The sequence below is a fragment of the Aspergillus multicolor genome, assembly GCF_047715735.1.
Source record: "Aspergillus multicolor strain CBS 133.54 unplaced genomic scaffold BDW74scaffold_10, whole genome shotgun sequence".
Classification (NCBI taxonomy): Eukaryota; Fungi; Ascomycota; class Eurotiomycetes; order Eurotiales; family Aspergillaceae; genus Aspergillus; species Aspergillus multicolor.
In genome coordinates this window covers 564,891-584,637 of record NW_027395961.1, presented here as the reverse complement: position 1 = coordinate 584,637, position 19,747 = coordinate 564,891, and the positions used below count along the sequence as shown (strand labels likewise).

The following is a 19,747-nucleotide window of genomic DNA, read 5'->3' as shown; positions in this document are numbered from 1 at the left end:
TGATGGGTTTGGTCTTTGTTTGAGCGGAGCTTGTATGGACGGAGGCATTGAGCTGCAGCTCCTCCTAGCTTCGTCTGATACGACGGAAAAGCTGCTCGAGTATCCGAGACATGGTTTTGCTTCTGTTCCGCACCGTCTGAATAACTTGCAGCAGGGAGCCATGGCAATGCTCAGGATTACGACTTGAAGCCATCTACCTGATAGGCTCTGAATCTGATGCAGCGCAACACCCTGATCATGCGTAGAATTTGTCCGGAGCAGTCGAAGATGCAACTGACCAATCGGCCCTCCTATATCTACAGTGGAAAATATATCCCCGAGTGAACAACATCGGAAGAAAACAACACGAGACGTAGTGGTATTGCTTCACCGACTGCATCGATCTGGTCTATCTCCGCGGGATCATATTCGAACCTGGGTATATCCCTACTCTTGGTACCTTGCGAAGAGTTGCTGCAGTTCTGCGAACATAAACAGGGTTCTGCCTATACCTTAGGCCGTGGACTGGATCTGGTCTACAGTACGCATCCAACAAGATAACCCTAGCACCACAAGCTGTAGGTCCAGAGGCTGCCCTTGCCAGGGTAAGGTGATATCAGCGCCCCCGACAAACGAAGTCTCCATGCATTGATGCAGGTAAAGCTTGAAATGACCTGCCTATCGACCCCATCGCACTTGGTCTCAGACAAACCCTTCTCAAATTGTAATTGTCTCAAGTCGCCGCTCTGCAGCTTGGCTGACGGCATGCATCAAACCCTCAGGGGAACTGCAAATGACGCGCACGGTGTTATAGATTCTATTTACCGTTTGGCGGCAGCGTATCATGCCCTCGCCCGGTTGATAACCATTCATCCTGCGCAATCAACAATGACTCCCCCTGTCTCGAACATTCGTATCGATGCCGCGCCCCTGCAGAGCGTCGGTATCACTCTAGACAATGTCCTTGTATCCATCATCGAGTATGGTTAGGTATGCTCCGGAAACTCACCCTAAACGCTGCTTTTCATTTCGGGGCTGGTCAAATTAGTCTAGAGAAATATAAGCGTGCTATCTCCTTTTTCCTAAGTTATTTTCATGGAATGCGTAATATATACTCTGTGAAGTTTATGCTATCTCAAAGCGAGTCGAAAGAGCGATAAGATATTTAGCACTTCTCGATCTCCTTATATATAAACATTTGGCTATGGTCTATACTCTGTTCTAGGTACCCGTGCTATGTAAACAGACCATGGTTTATAGCTGCTATATATACGTCCCGGATTTGTGGTTAAAATGTTCATGTTTTATCTCTTGCCTGTATATTCTGGACTTGGTCTACAGTGCAGGTATGGTATCTGGGGAAATATCTGAATGGATCCTGTTCAATTATATACCGGCGAAAGGATGTGCGCCTGTTAAACACAAGGATGGGAGTGTAGCAAGATAAGCAAAGCAAGCTCCTTTAGCCTGTATATAAAAAAGACCCAAATGCTTAGGATAGACGATTGATCTCTTGTGAATGCAGAATACAGCCATGGTCTACTTAGTACTATGTTTAAACCATGGCCGAATCGTTCAAGCTACTAGATAGAGTACATACCAACCAGATTCATGGGGTACGGACCGTGTCCCAAACTTGGATTTTATCATGTATACCATGGAGTTTGGACATGGTCTATATCGCAAATAGTCTAAATGGTAGAGTTTGATTATATGTATGCCCGAAAAAATTGAGGTACTAAGCAATCGATTTCCTTGTATGTATCAGGAGTGTCAAACCCCAAAGTAATAAGACATGTCTCGAGGAGACAGCAGAGAAGAAATTGCCTTTTGAGTTAGTGATTGAGAAGCCATAAACAAATATTACAGGTCAATAATCTTAGCTGCTATAGTTTTCCAATAGGAACAAAAGTGATGACTGTTCTTCTCTAAGGGTTAATGCTCATGATATACATTCAGACCATGTCCGTTTCTCATACCATTGCATATACACCTTAAAGCACCTTCTCGATCATGTCCTTTCTATACCAACCGGGTAATCTCAAGGACTCACAAGCTTCTTCCCTCTCAAACAAAAACAAAAAAGCTGCATACAGGGCTCTAGATAATGTTTCAGACCAGGCCCGGTGACCTCGACCATGTCCATATGGATTAGCAATAACAGAAGCACATCCACCCACCCGGAGGTCCATCCGCTCATCCACCTAGGGTCAGATGGCCGGGGGATAAAGATGAAGGTGTCCAGCAGACCACTACGTCCCGTCTACCGAGCAGTCTCATGGCATGCCCGGGCCTAGCCTGCAGATGCAGTTACCCGAGACAGCCGAGCTATGACTCTGTGACCAAGCAATGCTTCAAGTCGCCTCGCGCCACTGCTGACCTCACGTTGATAAGACTGAGACCATGTCCAAAAACTCAAGCTTCATCTGTCTCGAAGTCAGGTAGGTGGCGGGCGGGCTGATCTCATGCTCGTCTGATTATGAAGCGGAGCATGGAGGCAGCCCCCGAGCATGCATGAACTTAATGAAGGCAGATATAAGCTAGGAACGAAGCTACTCCCTAATACTATTCGACGCAGGTAGCCGGGTACGCAGGTCCAGATGTACGGAGTCAGCAGCGTTTCTCGGGCCAGAAGGTACCTAGCCCTGACTACGGAGTAGGCTTTCTTCGACGGAGCGGTAGGGTACGGGTAGGTGAATCATAAGCTGACGGGAGATCACGGACCCGGGAGTATATTCTGGAGCTTGCCGCTGCTCTGCTCATCATGGGTATGGAGTCAACCTGTGGGCATGTGAGAGTGGGCCTCCGATATGACGATTGAATGATTATGGAATAATATGGAGCCACCCTCCAGCTGCCCGGGGAAGACACGGAGTATCTACGGAGTAGGACGGGGTCGGGGGAACTGGGTCGCGGGGTAGAGACAGTTACTCTATTGTATGGGTCTGAGGCTTGACTCAGTGATTATAGTATTGAAGGCCCTCGAGGTAACCCCGACGATACTATAGCATATACCGACCATGTCCAAAGCTCTTGAGGCAATGACAACGACCACAAAGTACAAGGCAAAAAGGAACGAAATCACACGGTATGATATCAGACTCAACAATCATATGAGTGCGTCCGTGAATTCGCCTCATGTTTCGACTTTCGCCCCCAACACTCCAAGCTGTAGGACAGCGATCATCAATGGCATCACAGTGTAAATCACGGCATCAACCGAATGGCTCTGCCCAATGTTTCTACAAATCGCATCTAGAGTAACGTCATGTCAATCATCTATGTAGAACCGTTAGAGTACCTCGTGGGTAGACCAGTTTCGATCCGATCAATAGCATATCTATGACTTCAACCTCGCCCATCCAGGCGCCAAGTTAGGGCAACACCGTCATCCGGGGCAAAGTGCGCCTGCTGAGCCAACAGGAAAGCATCCCGGCGAGTTCAACGAACAAATAAACTCATATAAACTGAGCGCGGAACCGCACATCAGGCAGAAATGGAACTGATTTACTTACCGGACAAAGCAATCAGAGGCTGAATGAATCGTCGCAGTGCTGGGAGTGATAACACGATGACACAACCAATCCAGGCAAAGTGCCAGTCAGGTTTTGGTGTTGCTTACTGTGGGGAGCCAGAGCCAAGCAATACCTAGACCGAGCTGGGTTAGCTTGCAGAGAGGGCGCTAGACGAAAACAGCGTTACCCCGCAGATTATGGCCAATGGGAAGACAGGAATGCAGCCGTGCGTCTTGTGACCACGTTCTAGCGCCAAGGGGCCGTCTCTTCCGTGAAAATTCTCAGCGCTACGACTCTGTATGGGGGGAGCGGCAGTTTCAGTCTAGGGGAAATGGGACTTGTTCCTGAGAGATGGAGACGCAAGTCAGGGGGAGGAGATAGTAGTGTATAAAATTCTACAGGCAATGTGACCAGGCCGGTGAGGTGATCGCTGGGATGGGTAAACGCGTACGTACTCGGTTGGAGTTCGACCAGATATCGACTGCGTTCTGTGGAGCAGCAAGAGACCCACAGAAGTATTCGACTCAGCTGACTGCTCGAGAATTTTACTCCGTAGTCTCCTACTAGTCGATGACCCTGCGTGAGCGTCTCCAGAGAGACCACTCTAGCCCTGTCTCCGGAGTCTCCAGGTCTCGCAATCCGCACAGTGGCGAGGGTATATTATTCCCTGACAATATGAAGATAGATAGATAATAGATCATGCAATCTGGCATCGAATCACCTGGGGAAAAGCTATCGTACGACTGTAGCGCGCAGAAAGCAGGGCATAGCAGCGGAATCCGGCTTGGGAGGACCAGGGGCCCTTCATTCTATGATTCTAGACTCTCTGTGCAGGCTCTTCCATTACTCCATACTATTCCCAACCCAGCGAATCCCATCGCAAATCGTTCTTACTAATTTTTCACCCGGTCTGTTTTTGGCAGTCCCGTAGAAGACAGGGCCCAGGCCATGCGTAGCGCGAAGTCGCAACTCACGATGGTAGTCAGTCGCTTGCTCCCATAAATCTTGCCCTTCCCTGTCCCAACCGGTTTCCAGCCTTTTCTTCTCCAAACCTCTCCCACCACCACCACCACCAACACCACTACCACTCTCCCATACGCCTATAGCCTCCTCACCCACTCAAATCACCTCAATCTCTTCCTGCTGCCATAGCCACAGACTTAGGAGCCCTAATTCTACTATTTCCAACATATCATATTTCACATGGCCGTCAACGTCCTCTCCCCACCAACCACCACCAAAACAACCACAACACCAACCAAAATGAATAAGCGCTTCCCACCTCTAGCCGATAGAACCTCCCTCTCCTACAAGCTCACCAACCTCTCCAAACAAAAACTCGCTCGCGAAGCCACCGCCCCAGACCCCGACATTCGCCGCTGCCTCCACCACTTCCGCATGCACATCCTCTCTGTAGAGTGGGCGCAGCAGGAGACCGCGTCCAAGATCACATCGTTTGAATTCGAGGACGACTCCGAGTCCGAGGATGAGGAGAGCACACAGAACAAGACCGCGCAGATCCAGCGCAAGCTCGAGTCCATCGCGCCGACTCCTGCTTTGACGGCAACTGAGTCCGTTGAGATTGAGGTTGAGACTCAGACGGAGTCGCCTTCGCCGAAAGAGGAGGAACAGACTATCCACGTGCACTTTGAGGTTGTCCCTCAGCCTCAACACCAGCAGCCTGTTCAGACTGCTTTGACTGTGTCCGAGGAGAAGGAGAAGGATGATGGGCTTATGGACAAGGGACAACGCTGTCTTGAAAAGGCGTGGCCGTCGCCTGTGCAGTGCATGCCTGTTCGCATTGCTGGCTAGCCTAATCGTCACATTGATACTACTCGACCTCTCCATACTACCTCAACGACCCTCGACTCCTCGAACCGAAAACTACCTACCTACCTACCTACTCGCCTCTCATCTCACCTCACCACCGACATATTATACAACCACAACCCACGGACCTCCTAATCACCGCCCTAATACGTCTCCGTGTGACGACTAAACGAAATAACGAATCTTCTTTCTTCGCTTCTTATATCTATTCAACATCATTTTATTTCTGGCGTGCAACGGTGCATGGTACATACAAGGACTGGAGCACAGCACAAAACTGCTTGGAGTTTATTTTATATGGATTGGATTGGACTGCACAAAATTTTGCATCGGATTGGATTGGATTGGAGAGCATTGCATTGAGCATCATCGCATGTATCTAGCACATCTACACTACAGCCTACTTTAGCTATAGCATATCACATACTTGTGTACTATTACTTTACTCTTCCTATTCTATCGTACAAAGTACTATCTCTGATAGATGCGTAGATTGGACCATGGTCTATTGTTGACTGGACGACTCACATAAGCTTTCGTCTTTCCTCAAAACCTACCCCTTATTAACGAGAACCTTTCCCCTAAAAAGCACGGACTACCATGCTCACCCTACGCAGCCGCGTGGCTCTAGAAGCATGAGTCAGTATATAACTATCTATAGCTCTACTCCCTCCCGGCCCGCGACTCGGTCACTCGGGCCACGGGGGCTTCGCCTCACCACGTACAGAATCACCATTTAACACGCGTACAATTGCGCACCATCAAAAACGAAACTATAGGTACCCTCTTTTACAAAGCTATCTACTCAACCCTGAATCTATAATGCCTAAATCTCAACAAGTCCAGCTGAGTACGTACGGAGGCGATTGATGTCCTTCCCCGACCTCGTCTCGAGGACGGACATAGTCCAGCCTCACCTTGCCCAGTCTGGTGCACCAAACTTACCCACGGGGGATCCACCGGGCCAAACTCGGCCAGGTTTCAATCACAAGTCACAACTCGTGAGATGTGACTCAGACGCAAAAGTCTGGATTTACCCCGGTTCGCCCCGGTCTCTGGCCCTCGGGCCCTGGGTCTTAAGCTCGGGGGAGTGGAGCGGAGTAGAATTCCCTCCACGGTCGTTGCAGTAGATCGGTACTCAGCACACCCCGGCCCCGCCCTCTGGCCTGCATGCCATATACGGATAGATCTATCTATGGGGATATTCATATCATTCCTACCTAGGCAAATATAAGATATCCTATGAAGTCTGACCATGTCCGTGCTATAGAAAAGATACTATCAACTGGCCATAGTCAACGGCTATAAACAATACATTCAAGAAAATCTCGACCGTGTCCATAAAAAACAAACACTGAGGGAGGTGTGAAAACTAGCTACCTGGTGAATTGGCCATGGTCCGAAGCATATCATATGTACAGTAGAATCAAGCAAATCAACTACTGTAATAGAGTTTCGACCATGTCCACAACATAAAGAAATAACCACTAAGAAATCGGCCACGGTCTAAAGCCTGCAACGTTGTGATATATCTAATCAAGCAAGAGCATAACTCTGATACCTCTCTGTACAGAATACTACAGACCATGGCCGTGATTGCTGTACAGTGGCTATCAAGACAGGTGGATACTCATTCCATGCAGGCCATTCATTGTATGGGCGTGAGTCACAGTCGAGAGTCGAGACTCGGGGACCCCGGAAATTGCTCGGACTGGGTACGTTGAATGGGGTCTAGTCGAGACTTAAGGATCGACGTTGATGTTCACTGTTCTCTGGTTTGTTCTATGCACGTTGGTAAGTTCGAGGCCCGCGATCTACGCGAGGATTTCCGACGGGTAAGAATTGTACCGATCAATATAATTTTGCTCAGTGAAAGAAATGGTCCGCAATATCATGATCTTTTAGAACAATAGAATCTAAATCCACCTAAGCAAACGCCCGCTAATATATACAAGCCAATCAAACAGAGAGTATTCACATCGGAAGGTCATCATCGTCATCATCCCAGCCCAGCGCCGAGTAAATCGATTTCTCCGGTGTCACGGGCACAACCTGCGCTTCGATGGGAGCAGGAACAAGAGCGGGAGCAGGAACGGAGCTAGTAATGCTAGGGCGACGGGAAACCACCACGGGAACTGGAACTGGTATAGCCTTCGGCCTCGGGGGCGTCTCGAATACCAACGAAGCATCCGACGGCGCAGACATGCTAGGTCGGCGAGTTGCCCCTGGAGCCGGAACAGGGACAGCTTTAGCCTTCGGGGGTGTCTCGAAAATCATTGAGGATTTTGAAGGCGTGACTTTGGTGGGGAGCGCAAACAGCGGAGGTGGTGGGGGAGGTAAACGTTGACTCTGACGGCCGTCCAGCGGTGTCACGACTACTGTATTATCTTTGTGCTGTGACCGCACTGGGGTCAGGGGATTTGTTTCTGTAGGTCGAGGGGCTGGTCGCCGAGGGACTCGGAAAAGTTTCCCAGTTCCTGGAACGGGTGACTCCGCAACGCTGGCTTCGACAGGCTCTTTAGTTGACACCGAAGGTTGGGCTGGACGACGAGAAGGAGTCTCTTGTACGGCGGTATCCGCTGTAAAAGGCAACGAGCTAGGCTTGATTGTAGAGCCAGGGATAACCTGAGGCTCAGCTGTAAAAGGCGACGAAGAGACAACTACCGGTCTCGACTTGGAGCGAGTAACGCTCTTAGGCAGAGGGGGAAGACCAACAACTGTGTCTCTCTTCCGGATTTTGCTAGGTGTGGCCATAACCTGAACACCCTGCCCTAGCGGATTCCGGACCGGATTCTTGGGCTTTCTCGAGCTGGATGTCCGCTTCTCTGCATCCTGAGCAATATCCTTAGCGACAAGCTCGCGGTTTGGCTTCCGGAGCGCGAGGATGGCAGCGTCTAGCTCCTTCTTTTGCTCCGCGAGCATTTGCACGCGCTTGAGTTTGCTCTCGTGCTGCCGTGCTACGGCAAACAAGTCCACTTCTCGGTTCTCTACCCTCTTCGCTTTCTGGATACCGCCTCGGGCACTGGCGCTGACGGTTGGTAACAAGGGGGTGGTTTCTCGCTTGCTCTCTATCTTGGACGGGGCGGTGATTGAACGATTCAGCGAGGGCTGTGATCGGCTTTGCGACGAGGTTTGTTCGTCTGTTAGGACCCGATGTAGCGAGCGTCTTGACTTTTGAGACGGGTTACGCTCGACAGCTCCCGATTCTTTACGCGGTTTTTTCGACGGTTTGGAAAATGCCGGTATAGTGCTAGCAGATACCCCCAGTTTCCGGACGATCGACTTGCAGCGATCTGGCAGCCGCGAAGCATAGAACGGGACGATAACCTCGGTGCAAAAGTCACGCATTGCGTCGCTGCCACCCTTACTGGACTGCTGATTACCCGCCGAAGCCTGGGACTCGGAGACAGGCGCATCGTCGAAGCTGACGGCATGCCAGATACACAGACGATCAAGATGGAGTTCGAGCATGACGTTTAGATCTTGAGGTTTCTTGGTTTTAGATTTCGGAGCCGTTGCATCAGCAGTCTCTCCTTGACTTGTTTTCTTTGCTTCGTCCGCTGCGACCGTTTCAAGCGCGATAGTCTCTAGGATCAGTAGGATTTGAAGCTGAGTTTCTCGTAACCGCAAGTCAGACACATGTTTCTTGATTTCCGCATCCCTGGAGGTTTCGCCCGAGCCGCCGGGTTCTGTCATTGCTCGATTCTTCCACCATTTTCGGACAAAGTCTGGTTCCTCTGGGTATAGACCATTTCTTCCGAGTGTTTTCTTCTTACTCTTTCGTTTCTTCGGTGCCGCCTCATCGTCAGAAGTGCTAAGCACGATATCATGAAGGGTTGCGGGTAGCGTCTCGCGGAATTTCAAGTCCATCTTCTTTGCCGTTAGAATGGCCTCTCTGTAGAAACTGACAAGCTCAGAGATATTGCCCTCGGCAGGCTCCGGAGCTTGGAATGCGGCTCGACAACGAGGTAGGGGACCTTTGGCGAAGTATGCAACAGATGCCATGGAGATATAGAGAGCCTGTAGGTATTGCTCCCTCAGCCCATCCAGCAACTCCTGAGGGGTCTGCGTGGTCTTACAAATCCCCTCGCCAATTTCGCCAGGCACCACGGCTTCCGCAATATCTCCGAACTCTGGAGGTACTGAAAGCATGCGGACGCTGGGACTCCTTTCCGTACGATCCACATGGGTAGCGCCCTTCCTCCGCTCATCATGATGGGCAAGTTCAGAGGACGCCCCAAACACAAAATTAACCTTGGCGCGTTTCCCAGGGAGCTCCAAAGTGAGGTCAGGCGCGGGATCATCAACCTGCGCCATCCGCCACCAGTCACCACTAGCGACAATATCCGGCTGCTTGCGGGGCGTACACGGAGGCAGGGGATTGACTCGACGGCTAGACGCTTTGACTGCAACACGGACATCGCCCTCCTCCACGCCTCTGGCCAGCTTCGAGAGGGAGTAGATCCCCCGTTTGACTCTCTCAATCACATATAGACCGGCATCGGAAGACAATCGCACGATCAGGACGACATTCTCAGGTTGCAGCTCCGACTCGAGGGCAGGGATATTCGCGACGAAGAGACTCCCGGATTGGATTTGTGATAGCGCCGAGGGGGCATCAAGCCAGTTGAAGGGCAATTGATAGCGCGGGATCACCGCGATCGGTTCAAGGACGTACGGGTCATCATACAAGGACGCGGCATGGGCCTTTCAAGAAAAGATATCAGCACTTGGAAGGCGACCGTTCAGGGCGCTGATTACGCACCCGTATGATGATGTTATCTGCTGTCCATCCACTAGAAGCGGAGAGCTTGCGCTTCTTCAACGATGGATGGGGGGCATCGTGGAGCTGGTTGAGTGGAATGGGTTCGAGGACATTGAGAAATCCACGCGAGGCCATGAACGCGTTGGAACTACTCATACATCGTATGGTTGTGTGGGAAAGGTCCGGACAGGATGTAGCAGGTATGATAAAGTTCTAGAAAGCAGAGCAAAGTTGGACAAGAGGTATAGAGCCAGTAAAGGGTATAGTGGTTCGGGCAAGAATCCACGCTCGATCTGATGGGACGCGCCTTGATGGGCTTGGCGGCACGCGTTTAGTGGGAAAGCGGGCCGGGTGCCTGAGTGCCTGAGCGCCTGTCACGATTTTGTTCTCGTGGGGCCACTTTAATGGGGCGTCAGCAGAAATCATGCCAAAATCAGTCCTAGTGATGAGAATGTGGGGTCCCACCGGAAAACCCCCGTAAGAAAGATGAGGTGAGAGCTCAGAACTTGGATGACACGGTTGGAAAACTCTGTGTCGAGTTTGGCGACTATGTATACGACGAGGTTGAGCGGTCATCGCCTGGAGATACAAACTCAAGACGATTATAAGTATTCCAGTTGATAAGAATGAAGATAGGGAAGAATAATTGCATATAATGCAGTTTGTATATTATTATTCTATGTTGCCAATGTTTAGATTAGCATGCAGGCATCTGGCCTGCGACGAGATGCTGAGCTCTAAGGCTCAAGTGTTGAATGATCGCTCCCAAGCAACGCCGGTACAGCCCTCCCAGTGGTATCATGTTGAATTTATCCGCGCAACCCTAGTCCCCGCAGGGACCATGCAAAGAAATGGTCAGACAATAGGAAATGAAACAAAATGTGCTTTTTGTTTTGACATGTCTATGCTTGTGCTTTGAGTTGTTGAAAACAAAGCAGGAATCATTACAATCGTAAGAGATAAGGAGAATATGTCATAGGGGGTATCAAGCTAAAGCGGCAGCGCTTAGAACTTGAGGGTCTTGGGCTTCTCCCAAGAGAACTTCTGGTTGGTGAAGTGACCGTTCTGGGCGGTCTCAAAGTAGATGGGCTTGGCCAGGTCAAGCTCGCGGACGATGACACCGGGACGGAGGTCAAAGTTGTTGCGGATGATCTCGACGAGCTCCTCAGAGGTCTTGTCAGAGGTGCCGTAGGTGTCGACGTAGAGGGAGAGGGGCTCAGCAACACCAATGGCGTAGGAGAGCTGAACAAGGGCACGGCGGGCAAGGCCGGCGGCGACAAGGGACTTGGCGATCCAGCGGCCAACGTAGGCAGCGGAACGGTCTACCTTGGAGTAGTCCTTTCCGGAGAAAGCACCACCACCGTGGGCACCCCAACCACCGTAGGTGTCGACGATGATCTTACGGCCGGTAAGACCAGCGTCACCCTGAGGACCACCAATAACGAAGCGGCCAGAGGGCTGGATGTGGTAGACGGTGCGGTCGTCAAGGAGCTCGGCGGAGATGACCTTCTTGATGACCTGCTCCTTGAGAACCTCTCGGAGCTCCTCGGTGGTCACATCATCGCTGTGCTGGGCAGAGACGACGACAGTGTCCACGCGCAGGGGCTTGACGGCACCATTGTCGTGGGCGTACTCAATGGTGACCTGGGTCTTGGTGTCGGGACGGAGCCAAGGGATGGAGCCGTCGTTACGGGCATTGGTCATGGCAGCGTTCAGCTTGTGGGAGAGGAGGAGAGTGAGGGGGAGGAGTTCAGGGGTCTCGTCGGTGGCATAGCCGAACATGATACCCTGGTCACCAGCACCGAGCTTCTCAAGAGCCTCCTCGTAGTGGAGACCCTGGGCAATATCGGGCGACTGCTGCTCAATGGCAACCAAGACGTTGCAGGTCTTGTAGTCGAAACCCTTCTCGGAGTCATCGTAACCAATGTCCTTGATGGCGCCACGGATGATGGCCTGGTAGTCGAGCCGGGCCTTGGTGGTGATCTCACCGAAAACCATGATCATACCTGCGATAATCAGCAAGGCGCCTAAAAATGGGGCGAGGCAAGGAACATACCAGTCTTGGTAGCAGTCTCACAAGCAACCTTGGAGAGAGGGTCCTCAGCGAGACAGGCTAGGACCTCGTTAGTGCCTATCTTGCGGTCTTGCTACAGTTGATATCGACATACCATCGAGAATGGCATCGGAGATCTGATCGGCGATCTTGTCAGGGTGTCCACGACCGACAGACTCGGAGGTGAACAGGAAATTTCCATTGGGAGTAGCGACTGAGCCCATTGTGACGGTGATGTGAAATTGAGGGGAGAAAAGACAATAGGGAGGGGGAACAAAAAAAAGAGAGAAGAATGGATGAGGAAAAGAGAGGTAAGAAAAAAGGAGGGCGGGGCTGCACTGATTTAAAGAGGGGACGGGAGAAGGCTGGTTCAACTGCCGTCGGGGCGGTGGCAGAAAAATCCCACTGCAAAGAGAAAGACCGAAGTCCGGACACGGCCAATATTCAGCCAAATTGCGTGATAATCCTCGGAGCTGACAAGCCTGAGTTGAGCTAGATCCTTTTCCTGGCGGATCAGCGTGTAAGCTGACAGTAACAGCTTGGGGGGGCCGGAGTACGGAGTAGACTAGATACAATTAGGGACTCGAGCTTCGGAGGCCCGGAATCAACCCGTGCTGTGTCGATAGGCGCATACTGCGTATTGCAGACCTGAGCCAATTGCGGCGGTGGATCCCTCAAGAGCGGAGTAAAAATTCCCAGAAACTCGAGTCTCTCCGATAACTCTACATACCCTATCAACAACATACAACACATAAACCGCCACGATGTCCAAGTTCGGAGTCCTGGTTATGGGCCCAGCGGGCGCTGGAAAAACCACCTTCTGCAACGCCCTCATCCAGCACTGCCAGACCACCCGCCGGAGCTGTTTCTACGTCAACCTCGACCCCGCCGCCGAGAGCTTCCAGTACGACCCTGATCTCGATATCCGCGAGCTGATCACCCTCGAAGATGTGATGGAGGAGCTAGGGCTAGGCCCGAACGGAGGCTTGATATACTGCTTTGAATTCCTTTTGCAGAACCTGGATTTCCTCACTGAAGCCCTCGATCCGCTTAGCGAAGAGTACCTGATTATCTTTGACATGCCCGGACAAATCGAACTCTACACTCACGTACCGCTTCTCCCATCGCTCGTACAATTCCTCTCTCGCGCCGGTCCGCTGAACATCAATCTCTGCGCCGCGTATCTCCTGGAAAGTACATTCGTCGTCGACAAGGCCAAGTTTTTCGCGGGTACACTGAGCGCAATGTCCGCGATGTTGATGCTGGAGATGCCGCACGTGAACATCCTCACGAAAATGGATCAGGTGCGCGAGATGGTGTCACGTCGGGAACTGAAACGGTTTACTCGAGTGGATGTGCAACTGTTGCAGGATAACCAGGAGGCCGAGGATGCTGCGAACTCGGACCCCATGTCGAAGGAATCTTTGATGAGCGGCGGATCGTTCGATAGGCTGAACCGCGCCGTTGCTCAACTAATCGATGACTTCAGCATGGTGTCTTTCTTACAGTTGGAGGCTCAAGATGAAGACAGTGTTGCTGCTGTGCTGAGCCATATCGATGACGCCATCCAGTACCATGAAGCGCAAGAGCCGAGGGAGCCAAACGATGCGCAGGAAGTTGACTACGAGGATTGAAGACGTTGATTTGGAAACTTGAGCCGAGGTACGTTACTGGTTCGATTGGACAGATATCGGCTATTAGCCACTGCGCCGGATTCGGCTTCGATACCGCTCTCCGACACGCATACAAGCTACGCTCCCGTCCGGGCACATCTGCAAAACATGATATCGCCGGCCTCATGAGCAAGGGCACATCGGTGATATAGATAGAGTATAAGCACAAGCTGCTGACCAGCAGAAATTGCGCTACGGACTGATTGGAGCTGGCACATTAGATCTTTTCTGAGCTTAGAAAGTATTGCAAAAATAACATAAACGCATTTACACTCTATCAATGCATACCTCATCCGTCATGTCGAGATTCAGTAGAAACCACTATGCAAGAGCCACCGTTAACCATTCCTAATATAACCAACCCGACGCCGTCATAACACAGAATGTAAAATTTTTGTACCGGCCAACCCGAGAGTCCCAGAAACCGAGAAAAATCGTAATCTAGCTCCAAGATCACAGTTCATTTCTTCGCCAGTATCCTTGACTAGGCCGACCGCCTCGCGCACTCGACTCGAGCCCATGACCATACTGCTCCAGCAGCCCTGAAAGGAAGTTGAAGAGGTATCCCAAATCATGCGCCACCTTCTCCCAACCCACAAGCCAAACGTAGTATGCGCCACCAAGGATAAAACTCCATTTAGTCACCCATATCGCGGTGCTGATCCACCACATCACCGCGCGCCGCGTGTAATCGAGGACCTTGAACGAGATGACCAGAACAAATAGGATAGCAAGAACTGAGGCGAAATCAGGCATCGTAGCGAGAAGGTGCGCAAGCGGTTGCACGACGTAGGGGTCTATGTAGGTCAAGCGCAGCTGGGCGAGATAAGGATCAAGGTATGATTCTCGAAAGTAAGCGATGGACGGGTCTATGTATGTTGCGTGGAGGTTGGCGAGGTTAGACGCTAGCGGGGAGGAGGCGAGTTGCTGGACTATTGGGTGGTGTAGCAGCGATTGGATGTAATCTGGGGCAATCGTTTGTTAATGCGGGCAGCTTGACAGAGAGCTTTTGGAAGCTTACCAGGGAGATTTTCCATTTCGACGTGTGAGCGGATTCAGCGGCTTGACGGTTATACGAAGAAACCTGACAGCGCGCTCGACGAAGTCAAGAGAAAAGATATCGAGAGTCGCTTTCACAAGAATGAAGAAATATAGTGATCGCGTTGAGATCGAAATGTACTCCGAAGAAGGCGAGCTTATAAGGGTTGTGTTGAAAGGCGGAACCAAACAAGCAAACAGCAACCCCAGGTGCCCACACGTGCGCCTTCCTATTTGGGGCGCGTTCCTTGGACTGGGGCTCAGGCTTTGTACCCCATCTCCTTCATTACGCTTTCGAACAACAATATTTGCATCTTTTGCCTAAAATATACTGTAATGCGGCCTGTCCTAGGCTAAGAGATGTTTTATTTTCTTTGTTTCGGTGACTCAGCCCCCATATTAGGTCTCTGGACTTACTTGTCATGACTATCGATCGAGCAAAATGTAGATCGTTGTTAGATCGCGCCAAATGACTATTATTGCGGCCGCCTATGTCCTCTGCTATATATAGCAAGAGACAGGATACTAGGCACAAGCAAGCAATCGGGAAATTTCCTTACTGCAGGCCGAGATATGAACTAAGAATTGACATTGATTGGAACAAAAGAGTACATACAAGTCCTCATCGGATGGTCCCTTCAATATCGCAATACGAAGATATCCGCACCCATAACTAGATGTATCATTGGACAGTACGCGGAGCCAATCCTCGACAAGTAAGCGCCGTTGCCATCCATGCATCGATTAGTTCGTCTCTCAGCCTCGCCGGCTGTGGACTCCGCGCGGCTGAACACCAGACTTTCGACGCTTCCCATGTTGCTTCGTTCCTGATCATCTCAAAGGATGATCGATGCTTCGAAGGACGGTTGATGCTATCATGTTCCTTTTGGTTTGGAATGAATTCTTGGGTCAGGAGCAGCTGGCACATTTATTGGCGCTCTGGGCGCTTTTTCATCATTCGTCTCCTTGACAAGGTTCTCGACCCTCGCCTGTACACGATTAATGCCGTGCAATTGCTATCATGGTAGCTAAGCGTCATCAAGATTATGCGGTTGGCTAGGTATGTGCGCTTCCTGTGGAACTGGCGGCTGCAATCGCCATGCTTGATGAGCAACACCCGGACCTCCCATCGAGCCCCGGGGACTATAATACCTACGTCCTAGGCCACATAGGAGCGCACAACGTGGTTATCGCTTGTCCATCGGCTGGCATATATGGCACATCTTCGGCAGCGGTGGTGGCTGCCAATAAGCGCCTGACCTACCCTTTCGTTCAGATCGGATTACTGGTTGAATCGGAGGTGGAGTGCCAAACTCACAGTCTAACATTCGACTTGGGGATGTCGTCGTGAGCAAACCCACTAGAGACTCTGGGGGAGTGATCCAGTAGAATTTAGGCAAAACGGTTGCCGGTGGGAGATTTGAACGGACGGGGTCGTTGAATAAACCACCTTATGCTGTCTTGACGGCCATGTCCCGATTACAAGCGCAGTATCAACTGCACCAAGGCCAGATATCGACAATTGTATCCGACATAACAGCCAAGTACCAATTCGCGGGCACTGAATTTGGGTACCCAGGCGAGGGCCAAGACCAACAATTCGAAACTGAGGACGATCATCCCAGATCGGAGGAGACATGTGAGCACTGTGATATTACAAAGCTCGTCGCTCGATCTCCTCGAGACTCACTCACTCCGCGCATTCACTATGGTCTGATTGCATCAGGAAACCAGGTCATGAAACATGGCGGTACTCGAGATAAACTGGCTCGCCAATACGATTTTTTGTGCTTTGAGATGGAGGCTGCTGGGCTTCTCGACCATTTTCCCTGTGCAGTCATTCGAGGTATCTCTGACTACGCTGACTCGCACAAAAGCAAGCAATGGCAGCCCTATGCTGCTCTTACGGCTGCGGCTTACACTAGGGAGCTTCTTACCATCATGCCCGTCGGCCGCTGGCATACTGCGCGTAAGCCATTTACCCTGCTAATCTCATGGCGTGTGTCTCATGTCGGATCTAGAATCAATGAGTCTTTATAGGGGAGAGTCTGTTAAGCCACAATTTTCCTTGGTTTTAGCTCGGCAAAGTGGTGAGTGAACCTTAAAGTCATACAACAAATTGTAATACTGACTCGCCCAATACAGATAGTGAGAAAGTGATCCAGAAGAATTTGTCGAGCTATGATCACGAAAAGGTTCATCGAAGACTATCGCACAAACGCCTCTCAAACACTATGCAATGGTTCACGAATCACCCTTACTTCCAAGCCTGGCTGGTCGAAAGCCAATCCCCATATTTATGGTGTACTGGGAAAAGTACGTCTCTGCTTACCTTAGCACTAAAGGCAGCTGAAGTGTTATTAATACTGATTCTCAGCATTTGGCTCTGGGAAGACGATCGTAGCGTGAGTCCGTGACTGTGAAGCACTATATGCTGAAGACTAAATCAATCGCAGTGCTTCTGTCGTCGACCATGTCCGGAGCCAACCCAAGAAGCTTCAAGCCCCAATAGTATTCTTTTGCTGCGAGTCTGACAGACCGCAGGCTCTCCACGCGTCAATCATTCTCACCAGTTTTATTAACCAAATGTATCATTTGCTGGGCCTCTATGCAGTGCCCTGGGGCTTTGATGAAGTCAAGAGAATGATCAAGACCTTTTTTTGTCCTCACCGGACAGAACCTGACTTTGAGGACATGGCCGACATCTTTCTGAAAATAACTCAACCAATAAAGAGAGCCATCTACATTCTGGATGGGCTTGATTCCCTCACCGAACACGACATAAAACGACTGATTAAACTCTTCCGCTCCTTGCGATACCATGGTCGATCATCAGCACGGTTCTTGTTCTTCAGTAGGAGCTATCTCCCAGGTAATATCGATACAGCTATAGCTATGCCAGGGGTACATCAAATATCAACGTCGCGCAATGTCGCCCATGATATACGAACTTATATTGACGAAAGTATCGCTGAGAAGAGAATGTACAAGAGACTCACTGACAATGTCGACGTCCTCTGTGATATCAAGAGCACACTTCAAGCGGAATCATCCGATGTGTACGGACTTCCTTTGGTATTCTCTGTCGTTGAACGCTAACCTCTGACATAGTTTCTTATGGGTTTATCTCCAACTGGAGATTATATGGGACACTTGCGAGACGGACGAGGAAATACGACTAGCGTTAAGCAACTTACCACCAGGTCTCGAGGAAACATACCACCGCTGCCTTCAACGTATAGACTTTGCCGATGTGCGAGCATTGAAGGTACTCAAATGGGTCAGTTTTGGGTCACAGCCTCTTTGGGTCGATGAGCTGAGAGAAGTGGCTGCTTTTGGCACCCACGATGAGAAGTGGGACGCTGAGCGTAGTCCCAACAAGAACTTCATTGTCAGTTGCTGCGCGAACTTGGTTGTGGAAGACCCAGTAGATACTTCGGTTCGTTTTGCTCATCCGTCTGTGAGTCAATATCTTCAAAAACATAGCGATGGATTCCCTTCGTGGCCTGGGACCCCAGAGCAGGGCCAACTCGAATGTGGAGAGTTCTGTGTCTCATACCTTTCTTTCTCCGATTTCTGTCTGCAACTGGAAAGACAGAACATGCAGTTGATCGCCGCAAAGATTCCAGACCCTGGGTTGTTGGCTCGCGAGGCCTTGTTGCCGTCCATGGTTGGGAAACTGTTTTCTTGGAGGCTAGGCAAAAAGCAGCTCGACCCTATCAACCTACCTGTCATTATCCGCACGAAATCTACTCCTAGCCGCGCGCAATATAATTTCCTCGACTACGCTACTACCAATTGGGCTCTACAAACCAAAAACATTACGCCGACATCACCTGTCTGGGATAAATTCAATCGAATTGCCTTGACTTTTAATGACACCTGGGACTTCCACTCTTGGATCAAAGGTGGCCATTCGCTGAGTTCCCAAGTCCATGCTCTTTTTGGATATGCAGTAAGGCAACATCATATGCCGCTGCTAAGGATTGCTGTGGAAGCAGGCTCGGGAGTATGCCATGCCAACGACCTACCACTACTCGGTGAGGGAATACCTGCTCTGCATGTTGCAGCCAAACTCGGATATGTCTCCGCAGTCCAGAAGTTACTGGAGATTTGTCCCGTCAATGGGCTTGACAGTGATGGACGAACGGCTTTACACTACGCAGCAGAAACAGGAAACATTGAAGTCGTACGACTGCTTGCTAACACGAAAGGCGTCAAAGTCGACATTCGATCCGAAGCCTACCATACGCCACCGTGGCACGCAGCTCGAGGGGGCCGTACCCGCATAGCGTCCATGCTCCTTGACAAAGGCGCCAACGCGGTGCCGGACCCAATTCCTCTCCTTGCAGCATTTGAATACGGCAATATCGCCGTAATGGTGGAGCTTCTTTTACGAGGTGCCAATGAGCAGAATTACATTGTGGCTGTTCGCAAAGCACTTGAACGAGCAGTTGAGATGTATAATATGGAAGTGGTGACAGAGTTACTCAAATATGTTAACCTCAAGCAACTCGAAGAAGACAGTATCAAGAGTTCATTATCTCTCGCTGCTCAAGAGGGACATGAGGCAGTCGCAAAGCTGCTGATCAAAAAAGGCTCAAATACCAACGCGCTAGATCCTTTCGACATGACTCCATTATCATGGGCCGTCCAAGGCGGAAAAAAGGGGGCCGCAGAGTTTCTGATCAAGAACGGTGCTGCGGTTGATGGTGCTGGGCATAGCATAACTCCGTTGAACGTGGCAGCTCAAATGGGGGACGAGACGATTGCAACACTACTTGTACAGAGCGGGGCTAATGTTGAGGACTATGGACGGACTGGCATGGCCCCTCTGTCCTTGGCGGCTCAGAATGGACATCTAGGAGTTGTTAGAGTTTTGATTCAAGCAAAG

The 19,747-nt window shown here is 50.6% G+C and overlaps 6 protein-coding genes across 6 annotated transcripts; 3 read left to right on the top strand and 3 right to left on the bottom strand.

Annotated features, from left to right (window-relative positions):
* The first annotated feature begins 4,312 nt into the window (after nucleotides 1-4,312).
* On the top strand, nucleotides 4,313-5,769 carry BDW74DRAFT_152240 (uncharacterized protein). The gene has a single exon (XM_073724329.1). It carries the CDS (start codon nucleotides 4,698-4,700, stop codon nucleotides 5,304-5,306), a length of 609 nt encoding a protein of 202 aa, XP_073584621.1. The 5' UTR covers nucleotides 4,313-4,697; the 3' UTR covers nucleotides 5,307-5,769.
* A 1,529-nt stretch (nucleotides 5,770-7,298) lies between these two features.
* BDW74DRAFT_167550 (uncharacterized protein) lies at nucleotides 7,299-10,224 on the bottom strand (the record flags this gene model as incomplete). The annotated part of the gene is made up of 2 exons (XM_073726704.1): nucleotides 7,299-10,031; nucleotides 10,090-10,224. 2 exons carry the CDS (start codon nucleotides 10,222-10,224, stop codon nucleotides 7,299-7,301), a joined length of 2,868 nt encoding a protein of 955 aa, XP_073584620.1.
* Nucleotides 10,225-10,735: 511 nt separating this feature from the next.
* BDW74DRAFT_152236 (S-adenosylmethionine synthetase) lies at nucleotides 10,736-12,571 on the bottom strand. Its single transcript, XM_073724328.1, has 3 exons — nucleotides 12,258-12,571; nucleotides 12,146-12,202; nucleotides 10,736-12,095 (listed from the first exon to the last, which is right to left on the bottom strand). The coding sequence occupies exons 1-3, from the start codon at nucleotides 12,364-12,366 to the stop codon at nucleotides 11,095-11,097; spliced, it is 1,167 nt and encodes a 388-aa protein (XP_073584619.1). The 5' UTR covers nucleotides 12,367-12,571; the 3' UTR covers nucleotides 10,736-11,094.
* Nucleotides 12,572-12,798: 227 nt separating this feature from the next.
* BDW74DRAFT_152234 (putative signal sequence-binding GTPase GPN3) lies at nucleotides 12,799-14,073 on the top strand. Its single transcript, XM_073724327.1, has one exon. The coding sequence runs from the start codon at nucleotides 12,907-12,909 to the stop codon at nucleotides 13,774-13,776; it is 870 nt and encodes a 289-aa protein (XP_073584618.1). The 5' UTR covers nucleotides 12,799-12,906; the 3' UTR covers nucleotides 13,777-14,073.
* Nucleotides 14,074-14,188: 115 nt separating this feature from the next.
* BDW74DRAFT_14075 (Apq12 family protein) lies at nucleotides 14,189-15,117 on the bottom strand. The gene is made up of 2 exons (XM_073722521.1): nucleotides 14,837-15,117; nucleotides 14,189-14,780 (listed from the first exon to the last, which is right to left on the bottom strand). Exons 1-2 carry the CDS (start codon nucleotides 14,850-14,852, stop codon nucleotides 14,269-14,271), a joined length of 528 nt encoding a protein of 175 aa, XP_073584617.1. The 5' UTR covers nucleotides 14,853-15,117; the 3' UTR covers nucleotides 14,189-14,268.
* Nucleotides 15,118-15,322: 205 nt separating this feature from the next.
* On the top strand, nucleotides 15,323-18,284 carry BDW74DRAFT_167547 (nucleoside phosphorylase domain-containing protein; the record flags this gene model as incomplete). Its single annotated transcript, XM_073726703.1, has 10 exons — nucleotides 15,323-15,346; nucleotides 15,914-16,141; nucleotides 16,174-16,200; nucleotides 16,243-16,822; nucleotides 16,999-17,169; nucleotides 17,231-17,258; nucleotides 17,310-17,774; nucleotides 17,833-17,928; nucleotides 17,965-18,133; nucleotides 18,180-18,284. 10 exons carry the CDS (start codon nucleotides 15,323-15,325, stop codon nucleotides 18,282-18,284), a joined length of 1,893 nt encoding a protein of 630 aa, XP_073584616.1.
* Nucleotides 18,285-19,747: the final 1,463 nt, after the last annotated feature.